Source organism: Anoplopoma fimbria, chromosome 4 (genome assembly GCF_027596085.1).
Source record: "Anoplopoma fimbria isolate UVic2021 breed Golden Eagle Sablefish chromosome 4, Afim_UVic_2022, whole genome shotgun sequence".
NCBI classification, from domain to species: Eukaryota; Metazoa; Chordata; class Actinopteri; order Perciformes; family Anoplopomatidae; genus Anoplopoma; species Anoplopoma fimbria.
Window position 1 is genome coordinate 17,416,560 of NC_072452.1, and position 18,285 is coordinate 17,434,844.

The 18,285-nt window shown below is 40.3% G+C and overlaps 2 protein-coding genes across 3 annotated transcripts; one reads left to right on the plus strand and one right to left on the minus strand.

Moving 5' to 3' along the window:
* Positions 1-103: 103 nt before the first annotated feature.
* Positions 104-10,961, plus strand: lamp2 (lysosomal-associated membrane protein 2). Of its 2 annotated transcripts, none has more exons than XM_054596969.1 (9): positions 104-286; positions 2,012-2,127; positions 2,775-2,985; positions 3,080-3,241; positions 3,330-3,787; positions 3,901-4,008; positions 4,884-4,938; positions 5,041-5,211; positions 8,803-10,961. In XM_054596969.1, exons 1-9 carry the CDS (start codon positions 241-243, stop codon positions 8,943-8,945), a joined length of 1,470 nt encoding a protein of 489 aa, XP_054452944.1. In that variant the 5' UTR covers positions 104-240; the 3' UTR covers positions 8,946-10,961. The 2 variants fall into 2 exon arrangements, with proteins under 2 accessions (XP_054452944.1, XP_054452945.1); XM_054596970.1 differs by lacking the exon at positions 8,803-10,961 and adding an exon at positions 5,908-8,548 and having other exon boundaries at positions 109-286.
* A 1,567-nt stretch (positions 10,962-12,528) lies between these two features.
* atp1b4 (ATPase Na+/K+ transporting subunit beta 4) lies at positions 12,529-18,084 on the minus strand. The gene is made up of 9 exons (XM_054597801.1): positions 17,928-18,084; positions 17,651-17,719; positions 16,775-16,991; positions 15,215-15,343; positions 14,959-15,063; positions 14,423-14,622; positions 13,875-13,931; positions 13,693-13,785; positions 12,529-13,604 (listed from the first exon to the last, which is right to left on the minus strand). The coding sequence occupies exons 2-9, from the start codon at positions 17,714-17,716 to the stop codon at positions 13,443-13,445; spliced, it is 1,029 nt and encodes a 342-aa protein (XP_054453776.1). The 5' UTR covers positions 17,717-17,719; positions 17,928-18,084; the 3' UTR covers positions 12,529-13,442.
* Positions 18,085-18,285: the final 201 nt, after the last annotated feature.

Below are 18,285 nucleotides of genomic sequence, written 5' to 3' on the forward strand. Positions count from 1 at the left end.
TTTTCTTTGATTAATTATTGATTTGCAGCATATATCTATGTCTTAAACAGTAATGTTCTCGTGAGCCTTGCATACAGTGTGATCATTAACTATGTGAAGGGTGGGGAGGCTTCCTCCTCCTCCTGTCTGGAGACCGTCACTGTCATATGACTCCCGTTTCCTGGTCCAGTCTGAGCTCCACAAACACGGCTGTCGGTCTGTTCATCTTCTCCTGTGGCTGACACTCCAGATATACTCATCATGTATCGATATGCTTCATTTGTTTTATCCCTTGGCTTTGCGCTCGGTATGTATCATCACCTTTTATTGGTCTTTAAATGAAAATGAAAAGAAGAAAAGAAAATCAGTTTTCTGTGAAGTGACGCGATTAGCGCTGAACTTAAAGGGGGCCTGGTACTCTGGGCTCAGGCTAAATGCTGCTTTTATATGATGTTTAAAATACATGTGTTGGTTGCTTGTGGTGTTTAATCGTATATAGACATATGGGGGGTCTTCTTGTACGTTTACTTCACAGGCCTTAAAGCGAAACCTGTGCCTGCTGTCCGCTGGAGTCGTGATGTTGTGCTAATAAAGCTAGCTCGATTAGCAGTGGTTACCTACGTCACCAACGTTCTACAGAACACCGTGACGTCGCTGTATGCGGCGCTTGAAGCTACAGTTCCCTCATATGTTGCATGGCAACGTATAGCGACCGGCAGTTACTGTTAACTGCCTTGGCCGGTTAATGTTAGCCGTTAGCTTCATTTGTCATCGTTAGATGACACTTTTGTTTTGAAACTCAAGTTCTAGTTAATGATAAAACCATCTGTGGTTATATACTGTCAGCCACAAACACCACGGCTGACGGTGAAAAAACGAAATAAAACACAGTTGTGACAGTAATAAGGCGCATTAACAAATGTGTTTACTGGTAATAGTGTAAGCGTTGACGTCGGCTACGTACAGGCAGTTAGAGCCGGTTATCACGTGACAGTACCACCCGAACGTCGCTGTTAAGCTAACTGTGACGTAGCTAGTTAGAGAACCAGCTACGTCACAGAAGTAACGGTTGTTTACGTTAGTTTCACTGAATTCATATCCAACGGCCCCAAAGCAACAGACATTAACTGCTGACAGATACGGGGCTGCACCAGTTTGTTTGTGAACCAATATGTTCTGTACCAGTATGACGGCTGTCAGCTATGTTTAGCCCATAAATGTTTTATTGTACGTTATCACATAAAGCTTTTTGTTGGGCGTTAACCGAAATGGTGCTCCCATAAATAGGGCCCACAACATTTGATTGCTGTGATTTTCAAAATACCGAAATCTGTGTGAGAGAAATGTTTATAGCAAGGTTACAATCATTGTGTTCATGTCCAGGCTTTATAAGTTACAGGAGGAGGTTGTAGCAGCCAGCTGTCGTTGAGATGGTGATAAAACATATATTGCAAATCTGAATGGACCTTGGCCTCGCTTCTGTTAGTTGTGTACATTTTAAGCGGCCTGTCATTAAGATAATTACAGTAGTCTTCATGTTGTCCAGTTCAGTGAACCTGGGGGTCATGTGATTTTGGCCTACTTCAGAAATAGCTCTTAAATACATTTATGTGACAGGTAAACAATGATATTCCCAGCCATTAGGTAGCCGTGTGCTATTTTACATTGAATTAAGATCTCATGTGAACATTTGTACCATTTTTGCAAAATTCCCTGAATCAAGTTGTATTTTACTATTTAGCATTGGCTGTGGAGGCCATCCAATGTCAGCTGGAGTAGGGTGGTACTGACTCTGGTTGTTTGCCTAAAAGTGGTGTGTGGTCAATGCTGAAACGCCCGTGTGGATGTAGATCGTTTTAAACAAACTTATAAGTGTGGATGTAGCCTCAATCTAGCATATTGGAACAGATGGACTTCATGTGAAGTTTCAATGAGTTTAAACTTTTTTAATTCATTTTTTTTGTGACGAGAGTAACCTACCAGATTAATAATTAATTAGAATACGGATAATGAAGTGTCTTTGTCTTTTCAGCGTTCCAGCTGTCGCACGGCACTGAGGTGACAGTCAAAGACAAAGACAACAAAATATGCCTCTATGCCAATCTAATGGTCAACTTCTCAGTCTCCTATAAATTAGCTGACGATAAGGTGAGTGTCTGGTCACAGTAACCTCTACAATGACCGACTGTGTTTGGTATCTTTAGTACATCAGGCTACACGACATCCTTATATTAGTTTAGCAACATAGCAAAGCAGCTCCGCTCTTATCAGTCAGCCTCAACAGCGTGACTATCAGACAACTCTCGTAAAAGCACATGTCATCATGGAAAGGGGAAATGAGGGCAGTCACTACAAAGCAAATATATTCTTGCTATTCAGCATTTCAGTCAGCGATTTTTCCTGATCCATATCCTGTGATTGTTATGTCCTGTGAGTTGCGCTACAGAAAGCAGCTCACAGAAATGTATCGACATTTTTGGAAATGTTCTAGCCCGTGTTTATAAATAACTGTTATGGATCCCTCATATCAGACCTTGGCCTATTGGATGATGTTAATCTCATGTTTACTGGGGAAATGATTTAGGCGATGAGAAACTGCTAGTAAGTTGGACAGATGCCTAAAAAACAGAATGTTTGATATGTTTCTTCTTTTTTTAATAGGTAGGCGTTTGTTAGAGTTATTGTTTTTGTCAAGCACATCAGATGAACAATAAAGTACTATAGTACACTCCTCTTCATGCTCATAATACTGGTACAATGACGTTTAATAATGTCACACTATGCTCTGTTTTTAGAGTGCAACAGCGCAGATTGAACTTCCTGTGGAAGTCACAACTGATGGAAGTACATGTGATAAAACAAGCTCAATGTTGAAGCTCAATTTTGGGGAAGGACACTCCTGGAGTGTGAACTTTGCCATCAATGGAAAAGTGTACCAGGCCGACACCATCACCTTTTCCTACAACCTCAGTGACAAAACCAAGTTCCCCAATTCTGCGTCTAATGGTAACTTCTACACCTCACAGTGCAAACAAATCAAAAAACACACATTGATGAAAGGCCTTGTGCTGATTTTGACTGGTTTTGGAATTTCATTTAGGCACCGTAACTGTCTCCGTGAAGCCTCACGTCGGAGACGTCGGCCTGGACACCTGCTACTCATGCAAGAGCAAAGAAACGATTGAGGCTGAATCAGTCAATCAGACTCTGTGGGATGTGCACATTCAGGCTTTTGTCAGTGACAACATCATAAGTGAAAACAGTAAGTGCAGATGCAGTGTCACATCTTATCCCGCCTGTAGTATTTCTCGCCTCCTCTCTCTACATTTATTGTCCACTCTCTCCCACAGTTACTTCTTGTGCTGCTGACGTGCCCTCAACCCCTGCTGTCCCCACCATTCATGCCACCACCACTACCCCTGTAGCTCCTACCACAATCTCTACCACCACAACCTCTACCACCACTACCCCTGCAGCTCCTACCACAACCTCTACCACCACAACCTCTACCACCACTACCCCTGCAGCTCCTACCACAACCTCTACCACCACAACCTCTACCACCACTACCCCTGCAGCTCCTACCACAAACTCTACCACCACTACCCCTGCAGCTCCTACCACAAACTCTACCACCCCTACAGCTCCTACCACAAACTCTACCACCATTGCCCCTCCTCCCACCACCACCCCGACCCCCACCCTCCCCACACCCACCATTGGGGAGTACAGCGTCAAGTCTGGTGTAAACGGCACAGTCTGTCTGATGGCCAACTTTGGCCTGCGGATCGGTGTCAAGAACGTAGAGGTAGGTTTATGAACGCAGATGTATACTGTAGCAATCTTGTTTTTACAGATCATAAACGGATGATCTTCCGTAGTGTTTTTGCTGATTTTATTCCTTTCTTCTAATGTCCCAAGATGAACCTTGAGCCCAACGGGACCACATCCTCTGGCACATGCGAAGTTAACAGCAGTCAGCTGGTGTTGACGTCCAACGCAATGATCATCACGCTCACTTTCGCCAATGTAAGTTTGATAAACGTCACTCGTCACATTAACATTTAAGATTTAAAGGTTATCTAACCAGGAATTTTCTGGATTTTTTTTATATATATTTTTTAAAATATTTCAGGCACCAATTTTGAAATTGTAGGTCTGTGGTTTTCAAAGTTAATGTGCTGCACAGAAAACACAATGACTGTAGTGCATCCATGACACGTGTGTATTCATTCAACACAGGGATATTTCATGTTTAGGGATGGTCTCCTTTTTCCCCTTCCTTTTTAACAGTAAATTTGTTAAATGTTGCAGTCATTGTACTAACACTTAAGAGTGTCAGAAGCTGTACATGTCAACCAGTTATCCATTACTCTTTGCATTACAATATAACTTTTCCTCTTGCTAACTAGTTTACAGGAACTCTTATTCAGTTTGTGGTGAATTGGGTGACTCAGGTCGGTGTGAAACTGAGTTGTAGTTGAACCTTCACTGGTCATAATGACTAATACAGAAAGATCGCTTCACACCGATTTATGTGTGCGTGTCTTTTTTTACTCTCATATATATATATATATACATACATACAGAAAAGCCAAACATTTTTCATTTCCATCTTCAAAAATGTGAGAATTTGCTAGTTTTCCTTGTCTCCATATCATAGTGAATTGAATGTCTTTGGTTAGCTAAAATAAGATATTTGATGACATCACTTAGACAGGATGCAACTAAATTGGAAATGTTCTCGTCCCTGAAAAAAGAGAAGGCAATTGTTGGTATTCTGGATGTCCTTGATGCTCAGTTATATTACCCTCTGGTAATTAGGAGAGCTGATGGGGGGAAATGTTTATTTTTCATTTGTTAAAATGTTTTTATGCATTTCTTCTGTTTCTTCCGTGTGACAGGACACAAAGAAATTCCGCCTACATGCTCTGAACGTCACTGGAAAGACAAGCTCTGGTAATAACAAGAATCATATTTACCACAAACACCAGGAACCACACTGAGAAGCAAGCTAATATTGAGGTTTTTATTTTCTGTTATATCTGTGTTTCTTTCAAGGCGTGGCGTTTTCTGAAGTGAACACCAACCTGAGTCTGTGGGAGGCGGCTGTCGGCAGCTCCTACATGTGTAACAAGGAGCAGAACTACACCATCACCAGCCAGCTCACCATCTTCACCTTCAACCTTCATGTTCAGCCTTTTGGAGTCAAGAAGGGTGTTTTCAGTACAGGTAGGTCCTCTTTTAATGTCTCTTAAAACAAACGAGACCCTGACAAAAGGGTTTCATGTTTACAGTCTGGTGGCTGATGATTTTTGCTGTGTTTGAAGTAACAATTCTTATTCTTATTATATTGTCGGTTTGTTCCAGCACTATGGCTGGGTGTGATTTGAAAATTGGCACTGACTGTATATTTCTTGTCTGATAATATGATAAAACAATGTTTTTAATGCAAATTATTTTCCAAAAGGAAACAAAAAACATTTAAGGTCACAAGTTTAAAATTATATGTATTCAGTTTTCTAGTCTATTTAACAGTATGAACAAGAGCAGTTTGACAAGTGTTTATTTGATAAGTTACCACAATTGACAATCACTTTTTGGTTTACTCAGAGATGTGAAGAATCTGGTTTAAATCCTATTAAGAGACAATCCTATTTCTAATCAAGTCCATCCAAGACTAATTTACATCTTCATAATCACTCGCAAATTCACGCACAAATGACCTCCTGCAGCATGTCTTTGTCGGTATGAAGTGTATCTGCCATCATCTATCATGCCAAGGATGCCTATTCAAATGAGCACAGTGTTATGTGAGAGCTTTAAAGTAGAAAGAGTTTTGGCGCAGCTGACAACATATAATCTGCTGTCCTGCTGTTGTTAATCATAAAATAATAACTGTTGATTTAACTCTCTTTTTATCTGCAGCCCATGAATGTTCATTGGATGACACCAGCATCTTAATCCCAATCATTGTTGGCGCTGCTCTGGCCGGCTTGATTCTCATTGTAGTGATCGCTTACGTGATTGGTCGAAGAAAGACTTATGTTGGATATCAGACACTTTAAATCCAATTTGCAATCAATATCAAGGGGGTTCTCAAGCCTGGTCCTTGGGTTTCATGTGCAATTGTTTAATTGGCAAATAACTTGAAAAAAATCTGAACTAAAGTCTCTGCTAGAAAAAAAACACAAGATTTATCATTGAAGTTACTGGTCATTATGAGACATTAAATGCACATTGCATTTGCCTCAAGGTTTTTGTTAATTATACTATAATAAGGAGTAAAAATCTATGTAAAGATGGAGAGTTTGGTGTTTTTTTTCAAGGACCAAACTTGTTAACCCCCAAATGTTTGTTTCTTTTTGTTATTTTCTCGATGTCTTGTCTTCCCTTTTTCGTTGTGTTTTTTTAGGTCATGAGCAAGTGCAACATCCAAACAACCTTTTTTAATTTAAGTTATCATAATAACATGAGAGGTGACTTTCAATATACTATATATAGAGTTTCTTAACATGCACAGTACACTTCTACATGCACAAAAGCCTCTGGACATTAATTTTTACCAGATGTGTAGCAGTTTAAATCAGCTTCTCTAGGATCCTGCACTTGCTCTGCAGACATTCCCTTTTTTTGTTTCCACATGTCTCTGTTTAATCTGTGTGCACATTGTAGTCTTTTACTTTCATTATGGTTTGACTTTTCATCTACATGATTATTGACATTATATAAGTACAATAATTTTCGTCAGCGTTCTTTCTTTCTTCCCAGAAAGTCATTAACAAAGGATGAAGGTCTACTCCACTTGAAAAGTAGTCAAGGGAAATATGCTTTGGCCCGCGTTTGCCCCTGTAGAGCGGGGGAAACATTGGAATCATTGTCCTAATTATGTGGCTCAAATCACAGTAGGAATGTGAAATCAAAGTGTTTGTTGTTTGAGCATAAATAGACCCTTTTATTATGGAGACATTTCGGCATCGAGCAGTAAGTCCAGGTGGAAACAATGACATTAACGATGTCTCATTTACATTTAGGTGTAAAGGCACTGGAACTGACAAATCCTCGTTAGTGTTATTAATCACACCTGTGCCTTCTCTGCTGTACAATATCAAAATGTCTGCTGATTTTAAAAGTCCCCTTCATTTGCACCCGCAGAGAATAAATCTGATAAGAAACGTCAAATGTTTCTTTCTCACACCAACAATTTTGGCATTAGGTTTAGGGAGAGTTTTGTTGTGTAGATATTCACTTTTATGAGGATATTTACACATAAATGCACTAAGGCGCTCTTTAAATGTTTGCATTATGATGAGACTGTTGTCACATTGTCTCACCTGTGTGTAGGTGTGGGCTGAGCTCTAGAGAGCCTCAGCTGGACCAGGAGACGTTAAAGCCCCTGAAAACATTCGATTAACATGAATGAGCAAGAAACTATAAAAATAATGTCCTAACATATTTATTCATGAAGGGTTTAATACAATAGTTATTTTCTTTTTCGCTGAGAGTTAGATCAGAATATTCTGTTAGAGTTAGATATGGAGCTTCAGCAAGAAGACAGTTTAGCTTGTGGGAAACAAAACATCTACCTACCAAAACCTCAGCATGTTTTATCATGTTTCTTTGAGTGGTATTGATCTTCTCATCTAACACTCAGCAAGAAAGCTCAAAAAGCACTCCTCTAAAAGCTTATCTTGTGGATTTCCTTTAATCAGTGTTTGTTCAACAGTGCTGGCAAAGAACAAACCACCCCAAACACTTTTTCAGACTGATCGCAAAATTAATGAAAAGAAAGAAAACAAGCAAACTGTTTTCATGGAGATAGAAAGCTGAAAGCAGGTTTTTACAGGAGCTTTTAAGTCAGGGAAATAGTACAGGTTACAGTGATGCAGTATCAGGGATGGAGTCAAGCCCCAGAATGTGTATTTCTGTAATAATAGAAACCAATGTTACACATGGTAGTTGCTGTGTATTGTTGCTTAATCAGTGTTGTGTACTGTTCTCCTTGTTCCAACTGTTTAAACCTGGAGCAAGCAGGCAGCAAACTACACTGAATACGAGTAGAGATAGTTGCATTATTTTATTAAGTTGATTATAAAATTTGCTTTCCCAGGACATTTTCAAATGTTTTGATAAATAGCTCTTAATCAAATATGAGCTTTGATTTTTTTTTTTTTTTTTTTTTTTGCATATCATTGTGGCGATCATGTTTATTTCAGCTTTGTACAAATTCGTTGCCTTAATCATAAATATGGGGTTTTTGCAGCACTGGTATAGATGTTTTTGTTCCTCAACCTTTAATATCCTTTTTTCTCCAATAAATCATCTTAACAGGTGTATCATCATGAAATGTGCCTTGTTTAATGATACATTTCTCTTTTCATGCAAAAACTTGCTCATATGAATAAGAAACCTTTTAGTTGGTTTACTTTCAATATTTAAGAACATAGCACACATATGTTCAGTAAAGGGAATTTGTGAATATTCATCATCAATGTGTTATGTCCATAGAAATGATTTAATCTCCATTCGCTTGTGCTATGAGCTATAATAAATTGGATTTCAAATTGTGTGACAGTCTGTGGAGCCTTTTAGTCTTTTAAGATTCATGGTAATAAAAATGTGTTTCTGCCCTGGACAGCTGAGTAAATGTTTATTCTCTTTCAAAACTGCTGCTGCTTCAAAAACTTGGGTGGCTTCTTAAAGTCAGTTAGCGGGCTACGCCTCTCTTTCAGCCACTTTCATGCCCTAACCATTAATATTTTTTACTTTAACACTTCTTTTCTGAGACATTCACCTCTCTGCTCTCTTCACCCCCCTGTCTAGCTGTGGATTGCCAAGCTGATGCGGAGAGCTTCATTGTTCCCATAGCCGTCGGAGTTTCCCTGCTTGTTCTCATTCTTATCGTTCTGCTGGCCTACTTCATCGGGAGAAAGAGAAACATGGCCTCCAGCTACGAGTCTTTATAATTAACCTTTCTTCGTTTAGATCTTAACGCTCTTCTAAAGGATAGTCAGTGAATTTGCTACATTTTGATTTAAAATGATCAAAGTGTTGTATTGACATTTCCATGTAGTGTTTAGTGCTGACTGTTTTCGTAAAGGAATAAATTGATGTTTTGGGAAATGTGCAACTGTTTGATGGGAAGATTGAAACCACTCTTGTAAAATATGGAGCTGCAGCCTTTTAGCTTAGCTTAGCAAAACGAGCCTAAAGCTCATAGATGAACATTATATATCTTATTTGTTTCATCAGACAAAACCAGAAGTGGGAAAATGAAATGTTTTTTACTGGACGCATATGCTTAAAAAAGTCTTGAATGGCATTAAATATTTTGATGAATGGTTCAATCTCTGATAATATAAAGAATACATTTGGGTTGTTTGAGACGCTGCAGAAAAAAAGTATTAAACTGACTTTAAGCATGAGAGCGTTTTTGCACATTTCCCAAAACGTTGGATTATTTCTTTAGGGATTTCCTTTGCTTATCTTGCATGACATTAATGTTCACAAAGATCAATTAGTAATAACCATTTGAGTGATTTCTATTTTGTGCCTTTGGAATATTTGTTAACCCTTTTCCTCGGATCTCTGCTCTTGCTGCGCTGCCTCTTTTTTGTCTAACCCCTTTGTGGACTATAAACCTCCCAAATCCTTCTCTGAGTAATGTTTTCTGCTGACTAAAACCACTAACCTGCGTGTCTGTCTCCTCTCTGTCTCTCTTTTCCATCTGTCTGTCAGCTGAGGAATGCTTCCTGGACTCTGATTTGAGCTTTTTGGTGCCCATTGCAGTTGGCGTGGCGCTCAGCTTCCTAATCATCCTTGTGCTTATCTCTTACCTGATTGGTCGGAGGAAGAGTCGTACTGGCTACCAGTCTGTATAATCCAACCCGGCTGCTTCTTCCTCTCGCACCCTTTTCAACCCTCACAGCTCTTAAAAAACACCTCTCCTGCCCGTCAGTGCATCGAACAGCATCCCAAATTTCCTGCTCATTTATGTTCGCCTAAAAATAACCGTTAGCTTATTTCTCGTACACAGTTTAAAATTTATCAACAGTTTTGTTTGTTTTTTGCTTTGATGCCAACAACTTAATCAAGTACCAAAACATTTATGATCAATATTGCATCGTTTGATTGTAGATTGCATGTTTGAAAATTACATTTATGGCTGTGAGTAGCCGCCCCCTCCTCCCTCCTCCCTCCTCCCACCCCAGAGAGGCCTTTTCCCCCTCTCGCTTGCTGTGCTGTATAATAGTATATGTGTAAATTACTCTCTTGTATAGAATGAATGACATTGATTTTTGATGACGTGAATGTAACGAGCAAGCTCCACTGTTGTCATTGTCACACCCCGGACGCCACTGTTCTTACGTTGTATTAACCTTCATGTAACATAAATTCACGCCGAAATGAAACCCTCCCTTTTGCACATATAGTCAGTAAATTCTAGTTCGATGAAAGGGAACCTAACTACGACACTTTACCAGCATTGGGACCAGTTTATTTTAGTTTTTTGTGGGGGAATGTATTATGTTAAATGTTTTCTGTCACTGTCATTAGGAAGTTTTATTTTCTTTAAATGCACACTTCTCTTAAAAGATTTACATTATTGTGTTTGGTGAATCAATGATAGTGTTGTTCCCTTGTTATTTCAAAAGGTTAACAAATGGACCACCTGGTTTAAAGTTAAACTTACATCTGTCACCACGATCAAGTTTGGTTGCATGTACATTAACTTCTCCCTACACTACCCTTCATGTGATAGTACACTAACATCAACAGTAATATTAAAGTCACAACATTTCATTTACACGACCCTCGGTTCTGCTCATTCGATCGCTCCCCTCCAACAGTTTCGTGCCTTTCTGTTGTGCACCTCCGAGATGCTCGCTTGCAGCTTGTCTCCATCTGATGAAGAATGTGATATGATGAGCTTGTTAAAAAACACAAGTGGGGAACAAAATTAAATAAGAGTTTTGTTCTTGTTTTGTATCACTGTCATTCTTTTAACAGCTCTACTTTACTTGTAAAGTTTCCAGAAGGTTTTGTGAGTCTTGTGACAGAAGCTGAACTCAAAGTTTAACGGCTCTCAACTAAACACCCACGCGGCTGACTGAACTGCTGTGATTGTGCAAAATGCCTGTTCGACTTTGATCAATGGCGTGCTTTTTATAGCCAGAGGCATGACTCTCACTCCAGCTTTTACAGGCATTCAGACAGTTATAGAGTTTACGGCTGTGGCACATGAGGTAGAGCGCTTGTCCCGCAACCACAAGGTTGGTGGTTCAAACCCCTCTACCAGCAACATGCCGAGGTGTCCTTGAGCAAGACACCTAACCCCAAGTTGCTCCCCGGGCACTTCATTGCAGCCCACTGCTCCTCCAGGATGGGTTAAATGCAGAGAAATAATTTCCCCATTGTGGGACTAATAAAGGCTTAATTATTATTATAATTATTATTATACTTAGAGGTCACACCAGTCGATAAAGGCACATGTCTAGTGTGAACAGTTTATGATCAGTAAATCTATGTTTTGTTGACATTGACTTTCCTTTTTCATTCTTTGGAGTCCTTGAAATATGTTTACATTCTTCTGCTATTAAAAAACTTATGTTAGAAAGGTTTAGAAGTGTTGTAACTTTTCCCTTTACCACAAACGGGGCCTGCACTTCTGAAGAAATTGAGTAAATACAGACTTGAGCTCAATGTCGGATTGTTGGTTGATCCACCACTTTGGTTCAGACTGAAATATCTCAACAACTGTTGAATGGATTAGTATTAAATGTAATACAAATATTCATGTTCCCCATGAGCTTCACATTTGTGGTTTTAAGTGAAACGTTCAACAGCTTACCTTCAAATTTGGTTCAGACTTTAAAGAGAGTATCTCCTCCAGCCTAATATCCTCTTTTGACACATTTAGGAGACCATTCAGGGTTCTCCCTGGGTCAAATGTTAAATGTAAGTTTCCTTGTGTTAATATGTTGTAATCCCCCACCTACAGCTTAAAGCCTACTGATGTTATATTCTTTGAAACCTCAGCCCTCAAATTTGTGGGCAAGACAGTTTTCAGTTTAGAGATCGTTAGAGTGTTAACATTTAGCTCAAATCACCACTGCAGGTAGCATGGCTGTAGATTATTTGCTTCTTTTTTTTATTTTTACAACCAATAAGGATATTTTTCATGTTTTATAAGTTGTGGGAGAGACAAGCTATATTTTCCTTTTGTTAGGACTAAAGCAGTCTGTTAGACCTCTCATAGATTTAACATAAAACTCCAGTAGCCCAAACATCAACACCAATCATAAAAATAGAGATTAAAAAACATTGTATTTAACCATATTTTATGGCAGTTTGCAATGTGTAATTTTCTGTAGCAGACTTCTGAAACATCTCATCAGTTCAAGGTTACAAAATTGGTTAAAAATTGGATATTTAAATGTATTCACCTCCCAAAAAATGTAAAGCTCAAAAGCAACAATTACTAAATGATACCATTTGTAGATTTTACTGAACATAAAAGAGTTTAGATGTGTAACAATTGTTGTAAAAGTTTATGTGGAAGAAAACTTACAGTACATATCAGAATATTGTATTTATTATAAGAACTATAATAGGAATAAATACAACATTGATACCATGTTTAGTAGCAAAGTTCTGACAGAGATTAATACTATCACAAAACAGTTATTTTTTTAAATGGTACAGACCTTTCACAAACTATTTCACAGTACAGTATGTCTCTTTATTGATCAGTGTTGTGTAGTATTTCATTTTAAAAAGCAAATGTTTTTACAAAAGAAGGCAAGAAGTGGCGTGTGATGCTTTATCATAAATGTATCATACTGCTCTATTCAACAAAAATAAGTAATAGTGTATTTGCAGTCATTTACTATGTCTTATTTTTACTGTGTAAGTACAGTACAAGTCCTGCTTTCAGTGTTTGCATGATAGATAATTCTTACAATATACATGTTTGAAAAATATAATTCAAAACAAATTAGTACACACTGTCACACAAAACTGTGCTCACAAAACCATGATCTAACCTGATACACCAATATTTCTAATCACCTAGTAATGTTTTAAGTCATAATTGGATTTGCATAGCCAGAATTGCTAACTATTGGGCAGAGTGTAATTTAGTTTGATTAATCTTGCTAATCATTACGAAATATCAGGAATTGTAACTCACTCTATGACACTTGTCCTGTGCTCAGCACTGTTTGTTGTGGGTGCAGGTGCCAGTAGCACGCTCAGGGTACAAAGATACAACAGAAACACAAGAGAAAATATCTAATTCTTGAGAAATTTGTTTCACAGCAGAAGATGTGGATATTTAAGTAAAAGATGAGGAGAGGGAAATTACATATTTCATGGAAAATAATGCTTCAACATATTTTTTTCTTGTACATTTTCCTGCCTCGTTGTCACAGGAGCATCCTGCTGGCAGCGATATCTTTGCCCTACGCTCCGACATCCAAGGAGAAGGTCACACTGCCCAGGAAGCGGTCAGTGGGTGAATCATTGATGATGCCTTTTCCATTCAGTTTGCATGATACTTGGATGTGAGTGTCGTACTGCAATCCTGCAAAACGCACAGCCACCACCGGTGCAGAGTAATTTACCTGAGAAAGAAGGGACACAACAGATGTTATTTCATATTTGATTAAAAATTGTGGATATTCTCTCCACAAAGATGAAACTCTCACTCACATGTCTGAGATTCCCATAGTACGGATAGTACTTCAGGTCAAAAATGCTTTTAGGGAAAAATTGGATTTCTCCCAAGGCTTCTGGAGGTCCTTTCTGAAAGAGGAAGAAGTTATATTTTTTTGTATATGTTGCTTATCGCTTTAAAATTTTTACAAGCAAGAGTGTGTTGATTATTACTGTACCTTAACTCCACAAGTCACGTTTACTGGTTTGCCCTGACCAGGTAAGTAACCAAGAATCTATTGAAAAGTAAGAATAGTAAGAAACAAACAAAGTTCTCTTCAACACCTATTTTGGTTCTATATTTTTGTTTGACATATTTTCAAACTGAAATCAAGTAGATGTTTGCCTGACAGTCTGCAAAAGTCAATGTGTGGACAACCTTTCATTTTCCTTTGTATGCTATTTTTGTTGTACACACTATCCACCTTCAACTCCGGTGAAGAATGTATAGTTTTAAATTCTAACTTGTAATAAATAATATGAGAATGTGATTCTGCATAAGATACCAATCTAAAATGTTAACCAAGACCAAAAAGTAGTGCACAATCGGCTTCATGTACTTTCATTCTGCCCCTGAAATGGCCACAAGATGTCACTCACTGAGAAAACCCTGAGCTCCAACAGTCCGGTAACACGCTGTGCTCCTGCTGTTTTATGTCCCCTCTTTTGTTTGTACATTTCAAAGCGCACTGTTTTACAGGTTTTTGGTGACTGATGCTCGTCTTACCCGGTTCATTCGAAGGAGGATGCATGGCCTTCCCTGAGAATAGCCATAGTGGGGGTCCTTCAGCCCCGAACAGTCCCCCAACCAGGACCTCTTGAACTGACACGCTTTCCGCTCTGCGCTCTCCTCCAAGTCGTCCTGCATGAAGTATCTGTCCTGTGCGCAACGAATGTTCTTCTTCTCCTGAGGGACATCGTTATACGCTGAAAATGTAGAACAGGGAGAAAGAGGAGGGGGGGAGAGGAGGGCATAAATAAACCCCTGCTACAGCAATGCCCTGCCAGACTCAGGCCTCTGATTAAGGAAGCTTGACAAAAGCAGGGTGAGAAAAAAAAAAACCAATTGAATGGCTGCACTCTGCCCACAAAGAGGCTTCCCTTCCCAGCATGCCCTGCGAGAACCAAATGGAAAACGGGGACAAAGGTAGTGAAGATGAAGATTAACTCGTTGCATGCCTTAATTTTTAAAACAAACTCAACCACCTCATGCGACCCCCTCAACTTTAACTTCATCCCCCCCCACAATGGCTACAGACTCACGTCTCAGATATTCATCCATAAACCTCGCGTACTTCTTCCAGGACTTGCGATCAGAAGCGTTGAAGGTGATCTCCAGGCCCTCTAGGTGCGGGGCCATCGTCATACCTGCCAGTGGAGACCCAGAGACAGTCAACTGTGCTGAGACTCAAGTAGAAGCAGGAGACTGAAGGACAGTGGAGCAGAGAGACGAGAGACGAGAAGGAAAGTGACAGCGGAGGATGCAGTGGAGTGGTTTGAGTTTTGGGGTTTTATTTACCTGGTGGCATCACTCTATCATTGAAGGTCGGATGGTAGGGACTAATAGACCACATGAGGCAAAACATACAGCCGCCAAACATGGCTGCGAGAAACAAATAAAGTGCAGCGTAGAAGAGAAGGATGAGGCCTGGAAGAGGAGTGAAAAAAGGAGCTATTAGGTTGGATATTTCTGATGCAGTATTTGCACAAAAGTGGCTTGCATAACAGTCGGCGCATTCCTCAACAAACCTCTGATATGAATGGAGAAGAACAATGACCCATTAAGAGTTCCCGGTTTTGCTCAGACTGTGTGGTCTGACTGGACTCCAGCTACTGTCCTTGATCAGGACGCTCACTAATTTGTTTAGTCATACAAAAGCTCTGTCATTCCCTCATGTCTGGACTAACTCTAAATAACTAGTAGATTTGGTATAAAATGTACCACAGTGAACTAATGTGAGAAACCCCAAGAACATGTTTCAATTAACAGTCCATTAGCAACTAATCAAGCCAAACGTGCCCTACATGAAATGGCTTTTGCTGTGCGTGCAATTTCACAGGGGACTAGCTGCAGCCAGCCTTGCGTCCCTGGAGCCACAAAGGCCTTTCTGTTTGAGCTCAGTGAGAATTCTCCCAGCTGTCCTTTCACTCAGGAACACAGTGAACCTCCGGTTGCCATCGTAGTGAAGGTCTTTTGCAGCCATAGAGGCCTGGCCAGCTCCAAGGAGCCCCAATCACCCCACTCTGGTATTGTGTCCCCTGTTACACACCCGTCTCACAGGACATACAGCACAGACTTCGACTCAGAGCCTTTCTGCACCAGACACATGGGCCCCCTCTCCTCCACAAGTGTGCACACACTGGTTTTGAAGCTGAAATGAGCTCTTAGCTCTGCCCAGGATTCAGCATGTCAGCTTATGCAAGTAAAACACACTTTCCTTGGATGTTCTCTCTACACTCAGTGGGATCATGTTTGCCATTGTGTGCAGGGAAACTGAAGGAGGGGCTCAACAGCGTCACATGGCAGCTACCCTGAAATACCAAGAAGCTGCTCCATCATCGTTGACTCAACAAACTCCTCCAGTCTGTCGCATTCTGCCAAATAAAGTTTGCCTGCACAAAAGCATATGTACGTGTTCAACTGTGACTGAGGGGCCTTAAGCATGTTAAGTTCAGCAATGAGGTCACAGAGGCTTTGGGAAAGAGGCTGTGGAGAGCATGGTAAGATGTAGAGGAATGTGATTCCTGGCCAATACGAGGCCCGGGACAGTGAGCTCCCGCTGGGGATGCGTCCCCAGGCAGTCTGTTTTTGTCGGGCCACTCTGAATTTGTCTCTGCACCTATGTAAACATCGAGCATAAGGACACACACACACTCGCAGCACAGTGAGCTGAGTCACTGGACTGATAGACATTTCTAATCCCCTTCAACTATCCCTGAGTGCATATTTTAAAGACATTCAAACTGCTAAGCACTTGACATTAGATCTGTAATGATTGGACACATGCAGGAAAAAATTAATTACGTTCCCCCCTCATATCCCAACAACATATATAACTTGTCTTTATCGTCAACTCACTCCAGCTCTTCCCAGAGCGACCCATGAATTCCTTGGTCTCTGCATTCCACAAGTATGTCTTAATGTCGTCTATTTTCTGGTGGAGCGTCCTCTTGGGTAACGGCCTGCGCTTCCATCTCTCAAAGTTCAGGTCTTCCTGCTCTAGAGGCTGGTGCTCGGCCAACTCCTCCTGCTCTTCCTCCAACTCCTGGCCATGTTTGAGTATCACTTTGTGAGGCTGGTGGAAAGAAGAAGGAGAGAAAAAGCCCTCACCACACATATTCTTAACTGCTAAGTTCTGCAGTCAACCTATCTTCTTTTCAAATCGCTGCAGGAAAAAAATGGCATGCCTTCTGATCCGAGTATGACAGACGATATAAACTGCCAGGGAGTGCTCTGCATATTAATGAACATCGCACTGATGGTCCTGTCCCCTGTTTCTGCAAATTATAAACCCGCTGGTGACCTCTCTGGCACTCATTGGGAGAGCTGACCTCCTGCGAGTGGACCCTCCTGCTTGGAGCAGCAGCTGCAGACAGCAGAGCTGGAGGGTCACTCTGACAGCCAGATGTTACTCACTGACTCTCAGCATCCACAGGCCAGGACACACAGATCCCAGAGGAACCACAGGACGCTTGAGAGAGTTACCAAAAAGTCACTTCATTTGTGAGAGTTTGGCTTTTAAAAGAAACTGCGGTTAAATGTTTAAAATGCTGTTATAAGCTTTCAGTCCTGTGCCAATAAAACTGTTTGATTATAGAGTTTATTATTACTGGGCTTTTCATCAAAAGTCTATCAACACCATTGTTAGTGGGAGAGACGCCTTAATTGCTGCTTCTGCTTCAGTGAATAAAGTGATTATAAAGTTATATGTTTTTCTATATAATCAGCACTTACAAGACTTGGTGGATGATTTTTAAGGAGCTGCTCTTCAGCTCCTCCCTCTGTGGAACTGGGCTCCATATTCTTCACAGAAGGAAAAGGCACTTGTTAAACCAATCACATCTAACATGCCATTGACTGAAAGCGTCACATCTTTACATCTGCAGTCAAGTTCAACATTTGCACAAATTTTCACAGCAATACCAAGTAGTTTAAACAACTTACTCTGCAATCAGACACAAGAAATAATTATTGCAGCTGCAGCAAAAAAAAAAAAAAAAAGCTGACATACCTGAAGTTTTCTTTGCAATAGAAACGCTTCTTAATGTGTCGAAAGGCCTCTTGACCCCCAGAGATGGAAAAAAAATAATGTTTGTCAAAAAGTGTTTGGGGATTTCATTAGAAAGTTTTAGGCATGCAAAAGGGGACCGGGTGTGGAGAACCTCCTGCAACTAAGCGCGCATCATAGTGAATGAACGCTGGACAGAGAGAAACTGGGGGTGGGATGCAAAGTGCTTTTTTTTGGACCTAGAGACGTTTTGGCAGCGGCATGGACCACGGCACTGCATTCAGTACACGCACACCATCAGCCATTGTCTGCTAAACTGGATTGAGACTGAAGCAAAGCATGAATACAATATTTATGGCTT

Coding starts and splice junctions, on each gene's coding strand:
- lamp2 (XM_054596969.1), top strand. CDS start 241: ATGTATCGATATGCTTCATTTGTTTTATCCCTTGGCTTTGCGCTCG. Junction 2,986..3,079: donor CCCCAATTCTGCGTCTAATG/GTAACTTCTACA, acceptor AATTTCATTTAG/GCACCGTAACTGTCTCCGTG. Junction 5,212..8,802: donor GAAGGGTGTTTTCAGTACAG/GTAGGTCCTCTT, acceptor CCCCCTGTCTAG/CTGTGGATTGCCAAGCTGAT.
- atp1b4 (XM_054597801.1), bottom strand. CDS start 17,716: ATGGAGCCCAGTTCCACAGAGGGAGGAGCTGAAGAGCAGCTCCTTAAA. Junction 14,623..14,958: donor TATGGATGAATATCTGAGAC/GTGAGTCTGTAG, acceptor CTACATTTTCAG/CGTATAACGATGTCCCTCAG. Junction 13,932..14,422: donor TCCTCCTTCGAATGAACCGG/GTAAGACGAGCA, acceptor ACTTTTCAATAG/ATTCTTGGTTACTTACCTGG.